General features: G+C 42.3%; 3 protein-coding genes, 1 long non-coding RNA gene and 1 other non-coding gene across 5 annotated transcripts in view; 1 reads left to right on the top strand and 4 right to left on the bottom strand.

Annotated features, from left to right (window-relative positions):
• Positions 1-24,270, bottom strand: part of LOC130378378 (zinc finger protein 345-like) — a 151,098-nt gene that overhangs the window by 56,473 nt on the left and 70,355 nt on the right. The gene's annotated exons all lie outside the window — the stretch shown is intronic.
• LOC130378389 (uncharacterized) lies at positions 1,361-2,779 on the bottom strand. The gene is made up of 3 exons (XR_008894680.1): positions 2,583-2,779; positions 2,420-2,461; positions 1,361-2,062 (listed from the first exon to the last, which is right to left on the bottom strand). It is a non-coding gene; the product is annotated as an uncharacterized LOC130378389 (long non-coding RNA).
• LOC130378392 (5S ribosomal RNA) lies at positions 9,784-9,903 on the bottom strand. The gene has a single exon (XR_008894682.1). It is a non-coding gene; the product is annotated as a 5S ribosomal RNA (ribosomal RNA).
• LOC130378382 (uncharacterized) lies at positions 10,586-11,771 on the top strand. Its single transcript, XM_056585162.1, has 3 exons — positions 10,586-11,074; positions 11,215-11,291; positions 11,470-11,771. The coding sequence occupies exons 1-3, from the start codon at positions 10,667-10,669 to the stop codon at positions 11,711-11,713; spliced, it is 729 nt and encodes a 242-aa protein (XP_056441137.1). The 5' UTR covers positions 10,586-10,666; the 3' UTR covers positions 11,714-11,771.
• LOC130378384 (putative ATP-dependent DNA helicase Q1) lies at positions 16,059-17,453 on the bottom strand. Its single transcript, XM_056585164.1, has 3 exons — positions 16,945-17,453; positions 16,722-16,801; positions 16,059-16,448 (listed from the first exon to the last, which is right to left on the bottom strand). Exons 1-3 carry the CDS (start codon positions 17,415-17,417, stop codon positions 16,444-16,446), a joined length of 558 nt encoding a protein of 185 aa, XP_056441139.1. The 5' UTR covers positions 17,418-17,453; the 3' UTR covers positions 16,059-16,443.

The following is a 24,270-nucleotide window of genomic DNA, read 5'->3' as shown; positions in this document are numbered from 1 at the left end:
TTGTATACAAAAGTGACAGTGTTGACATGTTATGGTAGTGACAGCAGCAGTGTCTAAAAATATGAAGTGGAGAAAAAAGCGAACTTACATGAGCTTGAGCAATTTGAAATAATGTAAATAGAGCAGAAGGTTTGAAAAGAGGGTCCTCAGGAATATAGTTGACTTTGTAGGTGTACAATTGTAATGCTTATGGTAAATATCTGTCCCTGCACAGATAGCAAAACTTGATTGAATCAACGTTGAGATATGGTCAGGCTGAAGGTTGTGATCAATATTGATGTCAGACATTGAAATATACATTGAAAGTGCTCGCTATGATCAACATTGAAATAACGTTGAATTTCCAATCAATTCTGACAATGAATCAACCTTGATTCAATTATGATATGATCAACATTGAAACAATGTAGAATTGAACAACATTGATTCAACTATATATATGCATTGCATTATACATTGAAACAATGTTATTATTAAAGGGCCATTTCAACACTTTTCAACCTTGCTTTGTATGTTTACAATATGCCTCATCAGATTGGCTATTTCCATTCTTTTTAAGAAACCAAGGTTGAGAACAGCTGCTTTATTGAATGCTCTATGAACAAAAAAACTACAACAACAAAACAGACCATTATTCAAAAAGTTATTTAATAAATATTCAAAAGCAATTATAAACAAACATCTTAAGGAATTATGAACATTAACCCTATAATTAACCCTGTAATTAGAACATTACAGTAACATTTGTCCTTAATAGTCCTTAATCTTTGCCTTTTCTTGGTACCCCGCCACTCCTCTCCGGTGCGTAACGCAGCCACTTCTGCAGGGCACCCCTGTACTGCAATTCTGTCAACTTGCGGTCAAATTGAAACAAAAAGAAAAAAAGAATATTCATATAGTAAAACAATGGCACAGTTTATGTCTACTCTGTGTCTCAGAGAAGGGCACTGAAATGCTTGAAATTATGTCACTGGTAGGCCGGAAACGCAGAGCGAGTAGACAGAAGTGGTATATTTAGGTATTGAGTGATTTATTTATTTTTTAATTATGGCAGAGTTGGCCCTCCATATTTATCAGGCTCCCTCCATGGTGAGGAAAATGCATCCATTCTTATTGACTTCAGAAGAAGTTTAAAATACTTATGAATTAAATAAATATTAAATATTAAATAAATTTAACATCCATCATCAAAAATGCCAAAATCCGTAGTATTTTGATTTGCAGACTCACCAAACATGCAGTCCTGCATTAACGTGTCCTTGAAGGCCCTCTTCGGTCCCTTTCCCGCCCAGTTGAAGATGCATGCTACACGGTTTGCCATGGTAGTGGATAGCATTCGCCGGATCATATTTTCGGCATTGGTCCCTCCGACTAATGCCAAGCGGGTAATCTTAACAGATTAGAGAGAAAATGGTTAGTTTGCTAAAGTGTACAATGTGCCATGTCAAATGGACAGCGAGAGAAGCGTCGTAGCGGTCTCCTTTTGCCTCCTTCAGCTGATGAAAAGGTACGCCCAGTAATATGAAGGGAGGGAAAATAGTGCCGGATGAGGTCAGACTTTTTCACGGCCAACAATTCGTGATGCAAATGTATTACTCTTTTGAATGCATATTATTTTTTGAAGCAAAACTACTTTCTGCAGCGCAAAAACCGGGCCAGAACTCCGCTCACGGGACGCAGTGGGGGAAAAGGCACTGCTGATGCCCGACACCGCTGATGAGGATGTAATACGACCTCTTGTCCAAAAATCCAAACTATCCCTTTAATGCCTCCAAACCTACAATTCCTGACAAAATGTAAGAAAATACTTGTATGAAAAAATGGTTCACCATATTTCGAAGGTCTAATTCCTCCTTCAGTGCAGCTTCAGCCTCATCAAACTGCTCCTCATTGGCGAGTGGCAGAACAATGGGGAAGGGCTCCTCTCTCTGTGATCCCGCTCCAGGAATACTCATGGAGGATTTGGCAATTTCAGTCTTTATGAACTGAATGTCCCGTGACATTTGCTTCACCTCCATGAGTAGCTCCGTTAGCATCTTGGTGTTTTGGTTGGCAGCAATGTCTTAGAAGAAAAGCAATTGGTTTTACATTACATTTCAAGGATAGATTGACCATTTTCAATTGTTTAGAATGACACTCAGCAACTCACTGATGTTTGCACCCCTAACTGATAGTAACCATTAATTCCTTGCTTGCTCTGATGGCACAGTGTGGTAGGGGCTCGAGTTATACATTTGCATTCACATACAGACAGCAATAAGAAAATAAGGTAAATAAGCACTATCAAAGTTGTTATGAATGAGCACCATATAGCAACTAAGGATGCCGATTGATTGGCCATCGAATGGCAGCATTTGACATTGGTTGGCATGTCTGGTGTTAAAAAAAATATATATAAAAAAAATGTTAGTTAACTCACCTGTATAGCCCTGGGGGTGTTGATGGTGATTGCCAGGAAAGTCTAAAAGAGGACAAACAAATGATATCCTTGCAAGATAGGGAGACACTGAATAAACAGACTCTAGACACAATAAGAGTGGCTGAGGGCATCACATAGCCATGGAGCCTATTTGTCTACTTACCATCATTACAGAGATCTGTTGACTCTAGCTCTGCCAAGAAGTTTCCACAAAAGTCTAAAATGAGAGAACACAAAACATAAACTATGATTGCTATAACTCAGACAAAGCACATTTAAAATCTGTCCGACCTGATAGTTTTTTAGTTATGTGAAGTGGTTCACTTACCATTATTAGGCTGGTAAAATGACTGAACATCCTCAGAATAGTTTCCTCCAGAGGCTAAAAGAAGGGAACACAAGAAAGGAATAGAGCTGTAACTTTTCAACACATATCACATGACTGATATGTTTGCATGCATTGCCAGAGGAACTAAATTAAAGCTCATATGCCATTGTAATAAGCAATGACATACCACTGCTTGCATCTGGGGTTGGTAGAGAGGGGTACTGGTTGGATACTGGCAGCACTGTATTAACAAATAAGTTGAATTATACATGGCAAAAGTAGTTGTAGTATCATAACTGACAGTGTCACCACTGTACCTGGAAAGTGAATAGCAGGTGGCTTGGCAAATTTTCTCTTAACACTGCTGGTTTCTGGCTCCTCATCTGACTCCGCATACACAGTATTTGTTCTTGAAAAATATAAATCAAACATACCCAGCAATTGAAAGAATTTTAAATATAATTACATTAAATGAGCAAGCCTTGAGAAAGACTGTTCTCGGGTCAGGAGCCCATCGCCCGTTTCTGTGAAATTAGGCGGATTGACATACAAGTACACATAGACATAACACAGGACAGATATCCAATCAAACACTCAAAGCTGAGTGCCAAGCAGTTTCAAGTCTTTGTTATGACTCGTCCGGAGATCGAACCCTGACCTTATAATCTCTGGGTTGACACTCACCACAAGGCAGCGGCGTCTAGGTGTAGGCTAATTTACCCAGCACATTTGGTTGAGGAATTCAACTGTACCTTGTTCTTCTTTTCCGACGTACATCTGCTTCCACCTCTGATTCCAAATCTGTGGTCGGACATCCAGTAGTAACATACTTTTCTTCATGTTGCTTGGCCTTTTCAAACGAGGCTGTAAAAGAACAGGCAGAAAATACAGTGCCATTTTTAAGAAGTATGATAAACAACGTAATATAAACAGGGTTTTGCAAATGGCAATTCGATTTTAATTCAAATACATATCTGTTTAGTTTCCATCTGCCAAATGAGGTAACTAACTACCAATATATGTTATACTATACCCAAACACCCACGAGTAATGGTTCTCCTTAGATACCAGAAAGGAGAACAAAATAACATCAAGGTGGCCACTTCAATTAACCTGATTGACTAGTCCCATTTGTGACCGATATAAAAGTAATGCCATTCATTCTGTCACAAATGGGATTGACAGGCTTAGATATGGAATAATTCACATCAGACAATAGTGATGTAGTGACTGACTACTTACCACAAGTATTTAAGAGCCGAACATTCTCATACGCGGTCCATCCTTTACGGGGCATCATGTTTTCTTTTAGGGCCTTTGAATAATTTATGTTTTTTGGGGGCCAGGACAATGTACCTTCCTTTGCATTGAACCAGCTGGAAAGAACTGTTGCAGTTCCGCCATTTGGAAATAGAACAACGGCCCAAAGCACTGTGGGGAAAAACGGTCTGTCTAGCTACTGGACCAGATAAAATGAGACGGAGAGGTAATAAAGTCTGTCGGCACGAGGACCTTGGATTATTAAGTAAAGTGGCAACGGTTATACAGAGTCATAAAGCGTGAGAAATCGAATATGTCTAAGTCCCTAATCAGCGCTGATGGTTCGTCCGGAGCTTCGCCTCCGTGGAAGGTCTGCTTCAGAAGAAGGGGAGCAGAGTCCCTGTGTGGTACAGTTTTTATGCTGTATCCTCCTCTCGATGAGGTGTGTGCGTTTGAGGTGTGTGTGGTTCTGTGTGTTTTGCGTAGTCTTGGCTCCCAGGCCCTGAGAGAGCTTCGTAACGGGGGAGAGTTCCTCGTGTCTCCGGTGTGATAAATTTAAACGGGGAGTGCCCCCCTGAAATGTCTCGTGTGTGATAATTTAATGTGGCTCTCAGGCCCCTGGTGTGGGCAGAGGTATCTCTTGGTTCCTCCTAACGGGGAAGAGCTCTCAAAATGTCTCCTGTGTGATAAATTAATGTGGCTCTCCCGTTCTGGAGATGATACTGGTGCATTGTCTGAGTGTCCACCATCTGCCTGCCTGGGAGATGGGGCCTTCAGCTCCGGCCTTGACCTGACTATATATTATCATGTTTGTGTTGTTGGGTTAGAGCAAGAGTTGACTATATTGTAATGTGTCTGCCATGTGATGTGCTCATCGGGCTAGGGTAGGAGTTAGCTATATTTATAATGTACATGTGATGTACTCAGCAGGTTATTTTTCCCAACAGCACCACCTCTCTTTCCATTCTGTGTACAATAAATTCAATTAGAATATAAATGATTAAAAAAAAAAATACTCATGAATCGTAAGAAGTCATAAACTTGCTATGCTACTGCATATGAGCTATTGGAATAGCTATGAGGCTATTTCCCTCCGACTCTGGATACAGAACACATTTACGTTTAATACAGCCAAGTTTACCAACGCCGATATCATCACACAACTCTCTAACCTTATATGTACCTATGCATGAGGACTCACAGGGATAAGTGTAATATGATTCTTGGTGTCTGAACTTTCTGTATATCACATAGACCTCATCTTCTTCTTGGACTATATTCTGCACTACTGCAATTGTATCTCCCACCTCAATACAATTATCCCCCTGCTTTGTAGACAAGGTAAAGCGACTACTGGAGACCTTTCTGTACTGTAGAGCAACATTGAAATGTCGAGGAAGTGGTCCATCAGTATGGATGTTCTGTAAGACTGGTTCATCTGTTGCTAATGGACGCTCAACATGTGGCATTTCTGACAACCTTTTGACAACCTGCTGTAGAGGTTTGTGTGGCTTGCGTAAAAGATGCTTAATTTGGCCTAGATAATTCTCAAAAGGGAATCCCGAAACATGATCTAAAGGTCCAAATTGTTTGTATTCATCAACTAAATGTATAAGCTGATGAACAGTGAACACAATCTCATCCCTACCATACAGCTGTCCAAAGTGTTTCACAAAGGAAATCATCAATCTATGTGCAAATTCAACCATTTGGTCAGAAAGTCCCGGTGACAAATGCAAATACATGGCCACAGAAAATAACATAAAATTGTCATAAAACTCACTGGGAAGGCAACCCTTCAGAACTACAGGACCCCAGTATAACATAAAGGATCGGAGCTCAGTAGCTTTCCAACGATCAAGCTCATTCAAACCTCTTGGCTTACGATTGAATTCAACAGGGGTGTGGGAATGTAACACCAGCAGTTTGCTTGATATACTGTTAACAGTTTGTGAAGGAAGCCTAGTGGCTAGCTTGCCCTTTGACCACATATTCAACAGTTTTCTCATCAACCCAAGACAACAGAGATGCATATAATCTATTGGGAATGAAGAAACCATCTTTACAATCCCTGTTAAAGGACTGAGTGTCTGTTTCAAGTGATGTTCCTCATCAATCATATCATAATAACTCGAGTCAGTCCTCAGCCTGACATCTGTTTCAGGATACGTCATTTTGTTCTTCCACACACCCTCTTGATCACACTTGTCGCATCCTGAATACCTATTATGTGACTTAACATTCTTAACATAGGCTCTGGCGGGAGCATCACACACAAATGAGGAAACCTCTACATTCAATAGCTTACCCTTATGAATAATGCCATTAGCCAGTACATTTTTAAGGTCCCTAACAAATTGCTTCAGATACTCAACAACACACTTTGGCTTGCTTAAACCACAAAATATGCAGACAATAAATGGGGACTTAGTGTAATCACATTTCAGGATTGCAAGTATAGGCCAGAATTGAAGACTTGAACTCTTAAAGAGGGGGAGACCATCTATGTTGAACTGTAAAGTAAGAGTTGTGAGGTTCACTGGTAAACTCAGACATTTCAATCGTGAAAGTATTCCTTGCACCAATCCAAAATGAAAGTACTCGCCACCTTGCATTTGAGTGGTTGCAACATGAGATTGTGTTCCAAGCAGAGTTCTTCCATTTTTAGGAAGCCTGGGGTGAAATAGCTTTAAGATGGACAGCAGAGCAGACAAAGCAACCAGACTGATGGAGTAGGATGTTGCCCAATATCTCAGGCTCCTTATAAGCAGATCCTGACTAGGTTGATGCTCATCACTGTCAGAGTGAGAATCAGATTCATCTCCATCACTTCCAGCTACACTACCATCTGTATGATCATTTTCCATTTGTACATAATCTGATTCAACTTCATCATTGCCATCTACACTACCATCTATATGCTCATTTTCCATAGGTACATGGGAAGCTAGTGTTGTATCGAGTTGGCAAACTTGAGAGATTGTGAAGGGTGGTTCCCCATTCACACTGGTGCACTTTCATTATGCAGAGTTTCCTCGTATTCCTTAAGGATATCTTTCTCTATGTCCCTTACAGTTCTGATGACCCTACGTCTTTTGGCCCAATAAGAAGCCATCTTAGCTAGAGAGAGAGGTGGTGGTGCTATATTAAATTACTTGTATATTGCTTGCAGTGAATCCTCCAAGTCCAAGTGGGGACCTCTTGTAAGTTACTGCAACCCAGAAAAAGATGGAAACAAAGAAAAATAAATAACAATGCATAAACTAACAATACAAATATATATAAGACAAATAATTGTGTTATTCAGGCTATTAAAAAATATTTCAAAATATCTGAGAGCCGGAAGCATAAGGAGATAGTCATGATGTTGTCGCCATATATATAAATATTAAATAGATGCCTCGTCCACGCTGCTGGCCAATGGAGTTGAACGTCACCACTGGCGGCCATCTTCCCAGCGTAAGCTGCTCACCCATAACATTGTGTAGGTAGTGGTAGGTACACTGGAAAAAGGGATTTATGCCGCACTTCATCTGATTATTATTTTGTAATTCAATTCAAATAAACATTTTTTGTTTTATTTTTAAAATAACTTTTTTTTACTTCAAAATACTGTGAAATATAGATATTTTTAGTTAGGAGTTCAATTAAGAAATATCTATTTTGACAAATGTAAAATGTCAAGGTTACGTACAAGCCTGCGCATGCGCATTAAATACAAAGACGCTTACGACTACTGGACCAAACCGCAGTGTTGCCAACTTAGCGATTTTGTCGCTATATTTAGCTACTTTTCAGACCCCTTTGGCGACTTTTTTTCAAAACAGCGACAAGCGACAAATGTAGCTTCTTTTTCAGCTGCTATTGGTGACTTTTGGCGACTTTTTGAGGTGAAAGGACTACCCTTGACCAGAGTTACGATGACCCACTGGCGGCAGTAGCTCAGGTGGTAGAGCGGGTTGGCTGGTAATCTGAAGGTTGTTGGTTCAATCCCCGGCTTCACCAAGCAGTGTATCGAGGTGTCTTTGGCAAAGCACCTAACCCTGACTGATGTCGCGATGTGATGTCGAATCCAGACAGAAGCGCCTCAAGGCCATGAAGCGGCGAGAGCCGAGCGGGAAAAAATGATGATGATGATGTATACAATAATGAGAAACAATTGTTTGATTAAATTGTAATCTTTTTGATTGGATAAACCAAATTATTTCTGATAGATATTTCTTAAATGAGAACCAATTGTTGGAGTGAATCAATATTTTTTTGTTTAGGATTTAACATACGATTTAAATGTATTAACTTCATTCAAAGAATAGAATTATACTTGGTGCCAAGTTGTATTATTGTGTTTTTATGAACATAGGAAATATTGTTTGAGGCAAGCTATATATTTGTCATTGGCTCAAGTTATGTAATATAGATGTGAACCATTACCCATATTTTTTTTACTTGGTTCAACAGAAGACTTTTTCCAGTGTATGTACTTTTTAAATAACAACTTGCTCAATTTTCCACAGATTTTCAACCGGTTTGGTTCATTATAAACATCAGAGACGTAGTTATGACACTGCCTACTTTTGATAGAATAATGAAAAACAGAATAATGTTCTAAAATATGTACAATATCATAACCACGTTAATAACGTTTGTAATAAACCAAACCGTTTGTAAATCAGTTGAAAATTGAGCAAGTTATTGTTATTTAAAAAGTAAATGTACCACTACCAACACAATGCTATGAGTGAGCAGCTGACTGTGGTAAGATGACCGGCTATGGTAACGTTCTAGACGCCACAGTATTAGGCATCTAGTTAATATATATATCTATGGTTGTCGCCGTCGGAAAACGAGAAACGGCGATTTATTAAAAAAAGGTGGCGAAGAAGATAGAGGAAGCCGGTGTCGTGTCAATATAAGAAGTGTATCATCATCACGATGCATTCAGTACACACTACGCTCTCGTATGTGTGTGCGTGAGAATGGCAGCGTGTGTTGACTTCAGCGAGTGAGCGGACAAGCAAGGAGAGCGAGCGATTGCGCATGTCAGTTTAGTGAACGAACGAGTCTGGTTGTGTGTACTGTTAAGTCACTGGAACTACGAATAAAGTACCCAGCCCGTCAATAATCGTGTCCGATTCATTCCGACCTATAAGCAGACCCGCTGCCTGTCAAAGTTAAGGGTGTTACCCCGAGAGAACATCGGCCCTGGAGGGAACGTCTCTCCTGTGCCCCTGACTATTCAGCTATTAAAAACGCCAGTAATACTTTTATATACACAGATAAATAAAATAAGTTTTGATTGCGAAGCTTGCTAGCATGCCACACAGACTCATATGATGGTATCTGAACGGATAATATATTACATTAGGACTTACCAGTTAACTATTATTAGCGAGCATGCTAGCGATTGATAATGCTATCAAGCTAAAGCCTCCGGACTTCGGTTTACATGGCATGGCAATAATACACCAAGTTAACATTTAGTCATACGATGACAGGTGAATATATATATATATAAGGCAGACTGTGGGAGTCACCGGTGTCTGTGTGACTTCAGGACCATGGAGAGCACCACTGCAGCCTGCACTTGAACAGGCTGAATTGTGCTGAGTGCTGCGGGCAGCAGGGGCCCACTAGGAGGCAGAGCCAAAATGCTTGCAGCACCTGATATTCCCAGGCGGTCTCACATCCAAGTACTAACCAGGCCCGACACTGCTTAGCTTCCGAGATCGGACAAGATTGGGCGTGCTTTTTTTTTTCTTTTGGTGACACCCGCCACTACTTACAGCAACCTGGGCTTCTGAGGAGGTCTCCCATTCAAGTACTAACCAGGCCCGACCCTGCTTAGCTTCCGAGATCTGACGAGATCGGGCGTGTTCAGGGTGGTATGGCCGTAAGCAATTGCTACCTGTGAAAGTCAGCCTCATGAAGCTCAGGTGTGGGCAGTGCTGGGGGTTAGGGCAGTGCTGGGGGTTAGGGTTAGGGTGAGGGTTAGTGCTGGGCAGTGCTGGGAGCTCTGTGTGTGTCTGTGGGCTAGGGTTAGGGTGAGGGTTAGTGCTGGGCAGTGCTGGGAGCTCTGTGTGTGTCTGTGGGCTAGGGTTAGGGTTAGTGTTAGTGCTGGGCAGTGCTGGGAGCTCTGTGTGTGTCTGTGGGACCCTCAGTGACCTTTAATAGCAGGCAGGCTTTTGGGGCCTAAAGGGAGAGAAGTGTGAGCCATTGGGCCTTGCTGTGACTTAATACAATACACAGGGCAGTGCTGGGAGCTCTGTGTGTGTCTGTGTGACCCTCAGTGACCTTTAACAGAGAGCAGGCTTATGAGGCCTACCTGGGAGGTGTCTGTGCCTCTGGGCCTGTCAGTGACTTAATACAATACAAAGGGCAGTGTTTGGTGCTCTGTGTGTGTCTGTGTGACCCTCAGTGACCTTTAATAGACAGCAGGCTTATGAGGCCTACCTGGGGAGGTGTCTGTGCCTCGGTCTTGTACTGGAGGCCGTGGAGAGTGGGGGCCCTCTGGGCGCCAGGCCAGCCCGGGCATGTGTGCCCTGGGCTGGAAATAAATACATTTTATTTATTTCTTCACTACCACAGAGACCACTGTTCAACCAAGCAAGGAGGTGGACGCCGCTGATGACTTTACATTCAGTACATTGTCAGACTTGGACATGGCCGATTTGGGTGTTGCTCCATTGTCTGCCTCAGCACTTCCAACCTCACCTGCACCTCAAACATATTCCATCATATTCGACAACCTGGACTTTTACGTTCAGACGCATCATCAGTCCACCAGCCAGACCAACAAGTCAATTCACTGGATCCACCACATGTGTGTCATCAACAGAATCAACTCACTACACCTTGACAAGTTGAAACCGACAAATTCTTTGATTGACGATGATCTCGGGAATTCACTTCCTGGACCAGACACACAAACCAGTATGCGTCGGGAATTCGTTGTTTTGGGGAGCCGAATCCTGACAGCTTATTTGGAATCATTCAAGACCCTCTCCAGTGTGGTTGTTCAACATATCCCCCACCAGTTCTCTGAAGAAATGGCCCAGCCATCCACTCATGTAAGTTTCATGTCCTTTTAAATATCAAATGAAACAAATACATTTGTAAATTCACAGTGCAAGTTGCAGATGTAATGCACTTATTCATGCTTTAAGTGTTTCACACACTGACACATAATTGTAATATTACACTTTTGTAGTATCCACTTGGACTTCTATTCAAGGACGAAACACAAACTGCCGACCTGGTGGATGTGCTCCAGCACCTTCAAAAGGAGTAAATATCATGCAAGATCAATCATTACTTTGTGTACCCTGGGACAGTTTCCCATACATGAATTAGACCATTGGCTGAAAGCGCTAGGGGAAATCAAGTCTGGGAATAGTCTAAACCCATGTAAGAGAAATGGACCGATTGTGTTTAAATTGATATTCTAACTGTAAGTCCTCTCTAGGTATGTGCCAAGATGTCCTGATGGGCTTGAAAAGATTTTGATCGGGGGTGACAGACTGACAGAGGCCAATTCCCGGAATATCCAGTTGGCGTTTGCTGATGGGGAGACGGAGGAGGACCGCCTGGAAGGCCTCTGTGTCAAATATGAAGACTGGCACGCAATTCGAAATCTCTTTGAGGTCGGTATTGTAATCATTAACTACATGCACCCTGATACACAATTTATATTTACAAAAAGCACATAATGTTGATTTTTTTATGATTACAATACACTGCCTTCCAAGGCATAGAGAAGTAATGATGTTTTCTAAGGACTGGTTCAAACATGATGTTTTTGATATGCATTACAGATATATCATCAGATCTTCTTTAGTGAAGAATCTGCCAAAGACCATGGCACACTCCACGCCAACATGAATCTCTTGAGGTAATCAATCACTAAACATCAGAAACCATGTGTTTTCAGATTAATGTTAGATTGACATTCATTACTGTGTATGTATCTTATTGTATAATTCTTTTCTCTCTACATTTCTTCCCCTAAAGAGTATCTTCGCCAACCATGAAGTTGGCGTGGACTTATGAACTGTGTGCATGTTACCAAGAAAGCACAGCCACCATGAATTCGGCTGCTTTCCATTTGGGATTTAAGGGAAAAGTGGGTCATTGGTACCAGTGTTGGGAGTAACGCGTTACAAAAGTAACGCGTTACTCCCAACAAAAAAAGGTAATATTTTACTTGGCTAAACCTAACCCGACTAACCCAGAAATACGTTTTAAACCCGAAATTAACTTGTGTGTTTTTATACAAATTCGCCAACACTGCGAGAATCACAGAGGAGAAAAAAATCTTACTGCTAGAGGAGAAGATCACGGCAGCAGCAGAGTCCAGGGAGGCTGGTTGTAGTCTTTTAGCTTGGTTCTCCATATCAACAGTAGGGCTAGAACAGAGCGAAAAGACTACAACCTGGTTGTAGTAGAAAAGGGGGCTCAATGTGTTGTTGTTTTTTCCATCTTCCCTAGTAGGCTCTAGCTCTATTGATTTATATGAATACCTAAAGTTACAGTATTTCTATTATGAAATGTATTGTACCATGAGCCATAACTGCGACCATTATATTGTACTTTTGTTAGCCTTAAGCCTAGCTCAGTCATTATGCCATACCACATCACCTCCTGCTGTGCAATGAGCTGCATTGAACACAGGAAGATCTATTGAGAACAACAAATCCATATTTCCTGTTATTTTGGTAAAAGTAGTGTAATGCCGTACAATTCAAAGACAGTAATATTGCAATGTAACTAATTACTTTGAAATGACAGTAACAAGTAATAAATAATGCATTACTCTTTTGAAGTAACTTGCCCAACACTGATTGGTACTACTAACAAACACACACCATCATGAATTTATGAACTATGAATATAATTTCACAAGCAGATGTTTTATGCAGCCATTTAAATAACTGCTATGTGATTTACAGGTGCAGCAATGCGAAGAAAGGCCCACATGCTGCGTACAACGCTTACAAACAGTTTGTGCAGATTGACACGACAGCACTTTTCCTTGCGGCAGCAATGGAACATTTTCATTTGGATGATGTCACAGGTCTGTATCTGCTACATTGTGTTGAAAGGATTAAAATCAAGGAATCAAACATTACCTTTTCTTGGCATAAGGTACAATGTATGAATTTTTATATATATATTTCTTTTTTGTTTTCTCACAGCTACTCCAGACGGCTTAGTACCAGACCACATCCAGCAAGGCTCTGCAGAACAGAAGAGGACCTGGCTCCATGACTCTGTGGCAGAGGTCGTTGACAAGTTTTTAATGTCTACAGACATTGCTGACCTGACAGCTGGCGTTACTGAAGCGGCAACAGCCCAACGCACTGAGAAGGAGAAGCTCCCTTGTCGTGAGCCAGGTTGCAAGAAAGTTTTCATTTATCGAAAAGCCAGAGAGACCCACGAAGAGAAAGTCCACAGTTTTGTGGTGGCATCTATGCCAGTTGTTGAGCCGGCTTCCTCTGGTCTGATTGACCACAAAAAACAGCATACTGAGGCCAGGCTTAGCTTTGGATTTCTGCTATTCGATATGTTGGATGCAGTGAAAGAGGGAGATGGGGAGCGCTTGATAAGGCTGTACAAGGTGGCACTACTGATTTACAAGGCTTACGGGCACACTAATTATGCCTACAGCACTTTCCTCTTGACTGTACAAATCAATGCAACAATGTCCCCTAGGGTTAAACATGATGTAACCTGGAACCGATTCTGGAATAGTAGCGGCGGGAAAGGGAAAAATGTTCCTCTTGATCTGCACCTCGAGCACCTCAACAACTTCCTGAAATCTTTTTTGAGGAATAAAGGCACCAACCTTGCAGAGAAAACAGCTGACAGGGTCAGCAGGTCTGTTGGTTTATTAAAAACCCTGATGGATACAACAGACGGAGAGCTGCAGCTATCCCGGCCCAGTGGCATCCACCATGCAGCAGATCTAAAAAACAAAATTTTAATGGTGCTTCAGGTATTAAGGAACATGGATGCGTTGCAGGCTGAAAGACTGGAGGACTGTTGTTCTTTAAATTACCTACCTGTGCCCTATACCACGAAGCTCGCTGAACATACCCAGGCTTTCTTGGGAAAACCTGGCTCGACAGAGCCGCAACTCGCAATCAGAGTTAAATGGTACCACGAAGCTCACTTTAGATTCAATTAGTTGAACCAGGTTTTCCGCTTTTGGTTCAGTGCGCGTTCACGTGAAAGGGGCGTTTTTTGCGTCATTTTTCTCACCTTTACGATAGATCAAGCAGTCTATATGCGTATAAGTGAAAATATTCTGCATATTGTCTGTAAAATAACTATGCCAAATGCAGAATTGTTCGCCATTAATCCAAATAGAATGATGATGATTTAAAAATGCATAAGCAACGTCCATCCTGCCTTATTCTATCATTTAGGGAATTCACTTTAAATACACCCTATGTAAGAAATGTATCGCATGTTTTCAACCGCCGAGAGGTAGCGGCTGTAGCGTAGTGGATTAGTATAAGACCCGAACGCCAGCGACCGGGGTTCAAATTCGCCGGTCTATCATCATGCATTTTACCCCCATAGATGTGGTGCCAGCACGGCCTTTAAAATATGGGTTCAAGTTCGAAATAAGCACAAAAATATAATTCCATAAGCTTTAGTGAATAAGCATTCCATATGCATGATAATTGGGACTTTTTAAGCTTCACATAAATTCGCGTCACTTGGGAGTCGAACCCCCCGCGCAGATATTCAAGACTGACGCGCTACCTCCACTCTAGCACTCTGTCACGGAGACAAAATGCGCAACAGTAAGCATTGTCTACATAAGGTCCAAAAGGACGATCGAATAACGAACACCCTCTTATGAGAATCTGTATCTCTCATGAAGAACCCCAATTTCGTTGTTTGCACAATGACAATAAAGTCTGAAATCTGAATATCGTCAGACAATGCCAGGGAATCGGTTCTGTCCCGTAAAACCCTCTGTCTCCGGAGAGACGCCTGTACGAGAAGTGCGCAGAGGTCCACGGGAACACCCATAAATGGTGACGCCATTGTCAGAGGAGGGTCTAGGAAGCTGCGCACGCCGATTTAAGTAGCCGATCTCCGGCTAGACTAAGCCGAAAAACTGCTCCTGACCAGGTTTGTTTGCGAGCATAAGTCACCATGGTGATACAGCGACGCTAAAAGAGATCGACTTTCGTGGTACAACTAACCCAGGCTTGGAGCTCAACATACCTCGCTAACCCTCTAAGCGAGCTTCGTGGTACAGGGCCCAGGTCTGTAATGGTCCTAGCCTTGTCCTGCCAGACTATTTCATTTGAAGCTTTTATAGAAGGCCTATTTGTATGAATGTGTAAATAGTTCATATTGTTATGCAAGTACTTTTTGGTTGAATCAGTAAAAAAAACACTTTTTCATAGTACGTCTCGTTTCTTTTATAACTTAATTAGGGTCTTACAAGTATGTGTTTTGTACACTTTTATTTAGTTTTGTAGAATTGCACAAATAACAACCAAACACATACAAAACAATATACAACTGACACCAATCATGTTCCTGCACAAGTACACAAAGGGGTTTGAAGTGTTCTGTACATCACAAGCATCACAGAATTCACTGTTCAGACTCAGAGCTACTGACACGGCTCGTGAGTGTATCTTCAACATCATCATCAACATTGTCGAAGTAGTTACTGAAATAGAGATCTGGGTCAGTTAATGAGTGGGCACCTTGCACAAGCCAAGACGGATGTTTGTCTTGTTGGGACTAGCGATGATTTGAACAGCATTGTCCATATGGAGTAGTCTGATGACTCTGCTTCTTGACTTGATGTCAGCGGAGGCAGTCAGTGCCAAAACAGGTGTACCTGGGAGAGTAGAAATATGACAAGATAAACACATGCCCCATTTTATAACATACCCAACAAGTTGTCAAGTGTTTGTTTAATATTGTTACGGCCTCCACATAACTGAATAAGATACCCAGTGGCTCGAATTGGAGACCCCAACATAAAGGAAGGACACCATGAAATAAGATGTTTTAACAGGTTTTATTAACCAAATGAAACCATAGCTGAAATGCAGTATGAATACTTTAACAAATAAAGAAGACTGTAAACCAAAAGGGACCTGAGGATGCCGGACAAACTCAGCAAAATGGAGGGGGGACCAGGCCACCCCCTATAGGGACGTCGAGGCTGGCCCCCCTCCCTGCCTGACCAAACCAAATCATAAACTAAGAACTAAACGGAAAAGTAGGACCGCCGGCCATCCCCAGGCCTAGATCAAAGATTACAGAAAGAAAAGGCTATTTAACAACTCGCACTGTGGGACAAAGGTGTTGCCGGGTCTGTTCTCCTCAAGCAACTGACTTGCTGGCTTTATGCAGCAGGCTGGTAATTGGGCGTGGGGATCTCAAATTTGCTGCAGGTGTGTCAGCCTGATGGGAAAGCAAAGACATGGGGGTTTAGGCACAGCACAGTGATTGAATGAGTTATGGCCACACGCAACAAATATACTATTGCAGGGAGGACTTAATGAACAGCACTATGAACATGAATGCACTTAATCACACAATTCTGTTTCATTACAGTAACTAATCCTTGCAACAGATATTATCCATACACAGAATATTGACGATACTATAGCATTCAAATGAGATATTTCACAACATGTAAGGTAGGAGCAACAAAGGGCAGTGCATTCAACTCACCCTCCTTGGCTATAGATCTTAGCTCTCCGAGCTTGGCAAAACTCTCTCGGAATGCCGACTCGCCTTTGGAAGCCTCGCCCCTGAGTGAAACAAAATGGAGTACAACATTAGCCTAAGCTATCGAGTATGGAAGAACAGAACTACTCACGTTGTTTAACCTAAGCATTGAAGTATGCAACACAGCCCTATTTATGTTGTTTAACCATATTTAGTGCTTGCTTACCATTTGTACGTAACGTGGACCTCATCTACGACGATACCAATGAGGTTGTCCTGGTATATGGTTGAGGCTAGCATTCGTCGCCATTTGTTGTTCAGCAGCCAGGACTCGGGGCTGCCGAACACCAGACTCAAGCTTCCATCCAAAATGTCACGGTCATCATGCACGCCAAGCTGCCCAGCACGAACTCCCAACTGTTCTGCCTCCTTCACTTGGTCCTCCATTAGTGCAACGAGAGGGGAGACTACAATAACTATCGGCTTAGCATCGGCAGCATTCGCCTTACCCAACTCATTCACCAATAACGGAGCCAGCTGGAAAATCAAACTTTTCCTGAACCCCGTGGGGAGAAGCGCCACCACATCATGGCCACCAACAAAACTCAACAAAGCTTGTTCTTGCTCCGGCTTTAACTTCTCAATATTCGGCAGCGTTGCCACAACAGACCGAATAGCTTCGCTCACATCGTTCTCCATTGCCTTCTGACTACCGACCTACAACAACAACTCAAACTGGCGCACGACTTTATCGTCATTGTTCTCAGACACGCCCTCTGTTCGCTGATTGGGCGCCGCTGTGGCGGCCCCAGAAAACCAAATTACATACAGCAGGTCCAGACCTAGCCTGGTTCTACCAGACTCTCGTACTTCACTTCATTTAATTTCATTTGTACAGAGAGTCTGGACCTAATCAATTGACAAACGTTAACTCACTTGAAGGCGGGTGTCTGTTGAAGTTTAAAATGATTGGATCTGCCCAGTGCCACTCTGGATCTGCCATAACCAATCGCTAACGTTTGGTTGTGACGTATGTCATGCGCCGGGAATCACGCGCAGGTTGTACACAAACCAAAACACCTTGCGCGTCTGCACAAAAATGTCCGTCAACGACAGATGCAGGTTTTGTTCGTCGAATTTAATTTATCAGGGAAAAATTGCACATTGTAAATCAATATTTTATAGTAAGGCCAGAGATGATGTATGCAGTCAACTTTCGAAGCTGGGTCTAATCCATGGACATAATAAAGGATGGACCACAGACGAAAGAAAATGGCCGCCCATTCATTCCTATACAAACTGCTCAGTGGCGCAGGGCAACATACAGGAGCGATTTGCTTCCGCGTTATGGGGCCAAGACACGTGACCTAGTCCGTGACGTACCGGATGCAGAGATCTTCTTCTTCTTCTAGTTTAGTGGCGGATCATAGTTTTTCCCCATATACCGCCACCTACTGGACTGCTAAACAGGAGTTTGTGACAAGGACGTTGGCAAATGATACTTTAAATCATAAAAATAAATTCAAAGAAAAAACCAAACTAACGAAACAAAATAAACAAAATAAAACAAACTAACAAAAGAATTAAAAAATAAAAATAAAAAATATATATACTTAAGGTTAAATTCTTCTAATTAGGTTAGTATCTTTTAGCTAATTTATCAGCAATTTCATTGCCATATATTCCATGGTGGGCTAGAATCCAACAGAACTGAATAACTAAACCAAGGCTTATAATATTTAAAAGAAGATGCTTTACCTCTATCACCAAATCTTCACGTATTGAATTATCTGTTATAAAACTTAGTATCTACAACCCATCTAAGAGCGGTTATTATTGTGGCCATCTCGATTGAGTATACTGATAAAGTCACCCACTCTATATCTAGCTTTTTTTATTGTAACACTTGGTTCAAATCCTATTTCTTACACATGCAGCCATTTGGACACCATTCTATGATAGCTGATAACCAAGGTACACACTGTAATATTATAATCAAGAGGACATACAGGCAGTTCAAATAAAAAGAGATAGAACTTTATTGATCTGGAAACTTCATAAATATGTAAGATTGCTCCATATAATACCATAGTAACATAGTAAACGTATGTAGGCCTAAAAAATTCAGTTCAATGTTATTGCTTAAGAAACAGATTCCTTCGAACTAACTATTTACGAAAAATGCAATCAATAATTTATATAAAAGTAAATGTTTACATATCGACCAGCAACGAAGTTGGAGTAGCCTACCCAAATAATGAATTGTAATACACCAACATTGTCAACTGTCATACATAGCTAACCATAACCCTGTCATACATAGCTAAACAAGCAAATGAAAATGAAATACCTACCAACGCAACTGAAATGTTAATATCAGACAATTAACAATATTATGAAAATTACGTAGGTCTCCCATAATCATTCAGGTAATCAATACGTCCGTGCCTGTTACAGCTATTTCAATGATATGTGTGTTATATATCCGTGTTCAACGCCATTCATGTTAAGTAAAAGGACAAATCTCAGACTTTGGAAGTTAATGGAGTTAATGGAAGTTAATTCGGAATTTAATTTTAATTCGGAAGCCGTGCACTTCAAAATAGGTCCATAGCAAGGAGCCGTTTGTTTCAGTACGACTCCTTTCAGCTGCCCACCCAACATAAACTGCTAATAAAACGCTTGAGGAGGCGTTTTAAAAGAAAAAACTAAAAAAAATGTAGAACAGGGTAGAAATATAATTATGAGCCTTTGATTGATATCCAGACATTTTTTGCGGAGACACAATCCTGTTCCCCACTTGTATTGGAGTGGACGGCGATATCTACTTCTGGGCCACATGAAATGACGGACCCCCGTCCACAGCCAGCTTAAACAGCTGCAATACCAGGCTTGGCCACTGAGCACTGGTGGATTGCGGAAGTATGCGCCTATCCTGGCCCTGGGGGCCTGGTCTAATCGTTGACAACACGCCATTGTCATTGTTCTCAGACACGCCCTCTGTTCGCTGATTGGGCGCCGCTGTGGCGGCCCCAGAAAACCAAATTACATACAGCAGGTCCAGACCTAGTACTGAAGGGAAATTCAAATTGAGCGGAAGTACTTAGGCGGGCGGAGCCAGGCTAGTCCAGACCTAGTACTGAAGGGAAATTCAAACTGAGCGGAAGTACTTAGCCAGGCTAGTTTAGACCAGTGGTTCTCAACCTTTTTTGAGCCCCCCTGACCTAAAAAAAAAAAATTAAAAAAATTAAAATAAGCCGTCCACGAGCCGGGCATATCAAACTGTTTATTGCCCGGCCTCTCGGTGATTATTCCTTACTTAATTCTTTAATCTATTTAGCATTTCATATTTTGTATAGACCCTTTTACTGTTTGTACACAATGATGACGTAGAACGCATGCGCGCGCAGTCCGGCAACAGAAGTATGGCAGAGATCAACAGCTTGTCAAGCTATGCGAGGGAATTATCAACACAAGATCGCGAATTTTACTTCAACAAGTTGACTTTGACAATGGTGTCCGACTTCCAGATCCGTGTACTATTAATGAGTGGGTTGAAGACGTCAGCAAGTGGCCGAATATACAGTGGCCAGATATATATATACTTATTACACAGGTCTTTTCAACATTCCGTTCACTTGCATGGGCACTTCACAACTTCCGGCGGTGAATTATTTTTATAAGCCCCTTCATGGCGAACAGGACACCTCCGCTGCGCGTCGGTGTCCTGTTCGCCCTGTCGGGGCTTATTTTCTCGATAATGACCGGCGTTCTATACATTATCCCTTACGTATTTAATAGAGAAACCGAGCTTGTACACCACAGAAATTACGAGCCTATAAGTCACTGGATGATGCTTATGAATACGTTGTCTGTGGTCATGTACAGAACGTCAAATACCATGACAAAGACTCTGAGTTTTATGTGGTGAAATCAGAATTTTGTATTATGTCCTCATTCCAGTCAACACGTTTAATCGCCTGCAGCCACAGACGCCGCCGGTTGCTCTTAAATGGTTGTGATGCTGTCGGAATCCTATACAACTTTAGTCCGCCGGTGGAATATCGATTCTGACAACCATATACGCAACAACCAGACATTTTGATGCTGGAAACTTTTTTTGATCCACTTTTAAACTCTTGCTAGTCAGTTGCTACCTCGTGTGTGAGTCAGAACGACTGGGAAACAACACCACTTCTGTTGCCGGCATGCGCACGCAACTATTTGATGACGTTGGCTGTCAAAGGGTCTATTCCTCACTTTATCTTTCTTTTGCTCTTTTGACTCTTGAACTGCTGGAACAACTGAATTTCCCTCTTGTGGGGTTTATACATTTATATTATCTGGTTGTGTGTGTGTGTGTGTGTGTGTGTGTGTGTGTGTGTGTGTGTGTGTGTGTGTGTGTGTGTGTGTGTGTGTGTGTGTGTGTGTGTGAAAAAAATTAAAATAAAAATAAACTAACAACTCCACTCACACTCACTTCTGAGTCGGTTTTGGTGCAAAAAATATAAAAATATTAATGAATCTTCATGACATGCAATTCAACAGAGAGAGAGAGAGAGAGAGAGAGAGAGAGAGAGAGAGAGAGAGAGAGAGAGAGAGAGAGAGAGAGAGAGAGAGAGAGAGAGAGAGAGAGAGAGAGAGAGAGAGACCAAGAATGAAGTGTTGAGGAAGAAATGGTTGGATTGAACATTCATTCACCGTGACCGCGGTGCGGCCACTCCCGCGACTCCCGACCGCCACGTCTCCCGTCGTGCCCAGGCCGCGGCACCCTGCGGCCTGGGCACCGTGACCTTGGGCACTGCGACCACTCCCACGTCTCCCGCGACTCCCGCCATGCCCCGTGAACAAATGAATGAATGGCCCGGGAACCACGGCCACCACGGCCCGGGCAACGCGGACTCCACGAAAACAGATTGCAAGCAAAGGCCTAATAAGGCCTATATATTTTGTATTTGAAATGCAACAGCCTTTTTATGGAGACTACGCTCAGAGCAGCTGGAACTGAAAAAGAGGAAGAAGGAAAACGGGCTATGAAACAAAATGTGATATTTTTTTCTTGCTATCGGCCATGTTTGATTGTGTTGGTTATTGACCTGTTCACCCGCAAACTTGGGTTATGTTTATCAGCGTTACTATAGCTGATGTAACGGGAGTCCCGGCGTGTGCAGGACCGAACCGCGCTGTATTATCACTGTTCCACTGCGCATAGACAGTAAAAAGTAGCTGAGACGGTAGAGGGGTTAGAAAACAATAAATGAAAATAGGCTAAACATTTTTTTTTTAAATCTCCCCCCAAAAATGGAATCACGTTCCCAGCGCCCCCCTAGGTTGTGCCAACGCCCCCCAGGGGGCGGTACCGCCCCCGTTGAGAAACCATGCCCTAGGCGATCGCCTAGCTCGCCTATGCCGAGCGCCAGCCCTGCATCCTTGATTTGTTTACATATTTTATAGTTCATCTCAACTCAATACCATGACATCAAGCTCTGCAGAAATCGGCTAATAACCATTTGATTTGAATCAGGTGAGAAGGGAAAACATGCCTATAATAGTGCGTTCCAGGTACACTTCTATGCCCGTAAATAACCAGATATAATTGGGAGTACAAGAGGGTAGAAGGGGGCGAAAACACGGGTTCCCAGAAACGCACAATATGTATTTAGGATGAGTTTAACAGGTCAATCTCCTCATCAGTAAAACGCTAGAACTACTGCGGTCCAGTGGCCGGTAAAATACAGTTGTATTCGTTTGTTGTATGGTGAGCAGACATTGTAAAACATTGCATTCCCTTGGTATCCAAGCAGTAGAGATCAGTGCCTGTACCCCCTTTGATGAATTGTGCCCATTCTCGTGTGATGCCCCATGCTTGCTGAGGTGCACACTCGACTTACAGTGCGTGTATTTATAGGAATGAATGGGCGGCCATGTATTAGTCCACTGTCCTTTCTCTATAATAGGTCCATGGTATTTACACACATAACTGATGCTATCTCCCTTAACATTAGCGACAATAACTTGGCTGTTAGCTGTAGCGCTAATGCTAAAGCAACATTATAATGCTAACAAGGTAACCATATACAGTAAAGCAACACAATGATATGGCGTTAGTTAACTTACTTTTTCGAGGTTTGTAGCTGAGCCGAGGAGAGTTGGTACTGATCCAGACTTGATTTTCAGACGTTGAGCAAGTCCAGCTCTGTATTGGCCCAAGTTGAGGAAGCAGTGAAATGTTTGGCGCTGCCGTGTTCTAGCAACGGGACGGCCATATGTTCCTGACCTTATCTGACTCCCGCGCTGCGTTTGTATCCAGTGGGCGTGGCCTATGACCTAATGGCTCCGGCTTCCTCATCTGTCTAAAGATGCTGCCAGAGCCATAGAGAGAGAAGAGTTGCGACACTCTCTGATCTCGCCGGCAGGGTGGTCACGTGGTTCATGTAAGCCTGTATAGTTCCAAGCCACGCTGCTGTGTTCTTCAATGGGACTGACCGCAGCGATTGCAATATTGAATGGTAAATATAAATTAAAAAAAACTTTTTTAAAGTACTTTTCTGACCATTGTTGCATATTTGTAAACGTCAGTTTTACATTTGGAGTGGTAGGGTGACAACTGCAAGCTGATTAGATACGTTAAGTTTGAGGGAAAGCTTCACGTTCGTGTTAGCATGGGTAGCACTAGGCTACTGACTTTAGTGGCTTAACCTTGCTACATCTGTTCTGAAATCAAAGACGATTCAAGATGTTCATTTTAGCGCAACTGAACTATTGAATTTTCTTGATTTTGCTTGTAATTCCGATTCACTTACCCGTGGTCAGAGGGCGATTGAGAAAGCAGAGTAGCAACAGTCAATTTAGCATTTAGTTTCCAGGCAACTTCTTCTGATGAGGCAGATGCTGTGTCACGGTTAGCGGGTGGCAGGCAGGCAGGTAGGACCCAAACGCAGACAGTTCAGGTAAAAGGATAATTTATTAACTCAAAAAGGCAAGGAACACGGGTGACGCGGGTAACACAGGGAACACAGGAACACACAGGACAGAACTCACCACAAACTACAATGATCCGACAAGGAACAAAGAAAAGACAAGGGCTTAACACTAGAACAGCCGTCGAAGGGGTCAAATGACCCGTGAGTTAAAAAAATATATATCTTTGCACTCGATCACGTTCCAAATCCCTACTTTCTTGACTTTTCCTAAATATGTCTGTTGTACCACCCTGTGTTCATAAAAAAAAAAATTCAGACCGGGAAAGGTATCATAAAGCATTTTCTTATGTGTTCCTATGTTATTGTTCTTTTTCCAAGGATGCAATGCTCTTTCTTTGACAGCAGAGGTCGCAAGGGGACATTCTGATGTGAATAAGATTGATATATATAGGTAGATATGCACAGACAGGCAGACAGACGGACGGACGGACGGACGGACGGACGGACGGACGGACGGACGGACGGACAGAGGTGGCCAATATGTCGACCACAATCGACTGGTCGACCGCGAGAGTAGTGCGGGTCGATTGCGTCGTTGCTGTTGGCTGAGTGGTTTAGAATCTGCCCTG

The sequence above is a fragment of the Gadus chalcogrammus genome, unplaced genomic scaffold, assembly GCF_026213295.1.
Source record: "Gadus chalcogrammus isolate NIFS_2021 unplaced genomic scaffold, NIFS_Gcha_1.0 GACHA074, whole genome shotgun sequence".
Lineage (NCBI taxonomy): Eukaryota > Metazoa > Chordata > Actinopteri > Gadiformes > Gadidae > Gadus > Gadus chalcogrammus.
This window is presented reverse-complemented; position numbering and strand designations above follow the sequence as displayed.

Excerpts from the sequence above, each read along its gene's own strand:
- LOC130378382 (XM_056585162.1), top strand. The coding sequence starts at position 10,667 with ATGGCCGATTTGGGTGTTGCTCCATTGTCTGCCTCAGCACTTCCAACC. Across the intron at positions 11,075-11,214 it reads TGGCCCAGCCATCCACTCAT|TATCCACTTGGACTTCTATT; the intron begins GTAAGTTTCATG and ends ACACTTTTGTAG. Across the intron at positions 11,292-11,469 it reads CTCCAGCACCTTCAAAAGGA|GTATGTGCCAAGATGTCCTG; the intron begins GTAAATATCATG and ends AGTCCTCTCTAG.
- LOC130378384 (XM_056585164.1), bottom strand. The coding sequence starts at position 17,417 with ATGGAGAACGATGTGAGCGAAGCTATTCGGTCTGTTGTGGCAACGCTG. Across the intron at positions 16,802-16,944 it reads GTCCACGTTACGTACAAATG|GGGCGAGGCTTCCAAAGGCG; the intron begins GTAAGCAAGCAC and ends TGTTTCACTCAG.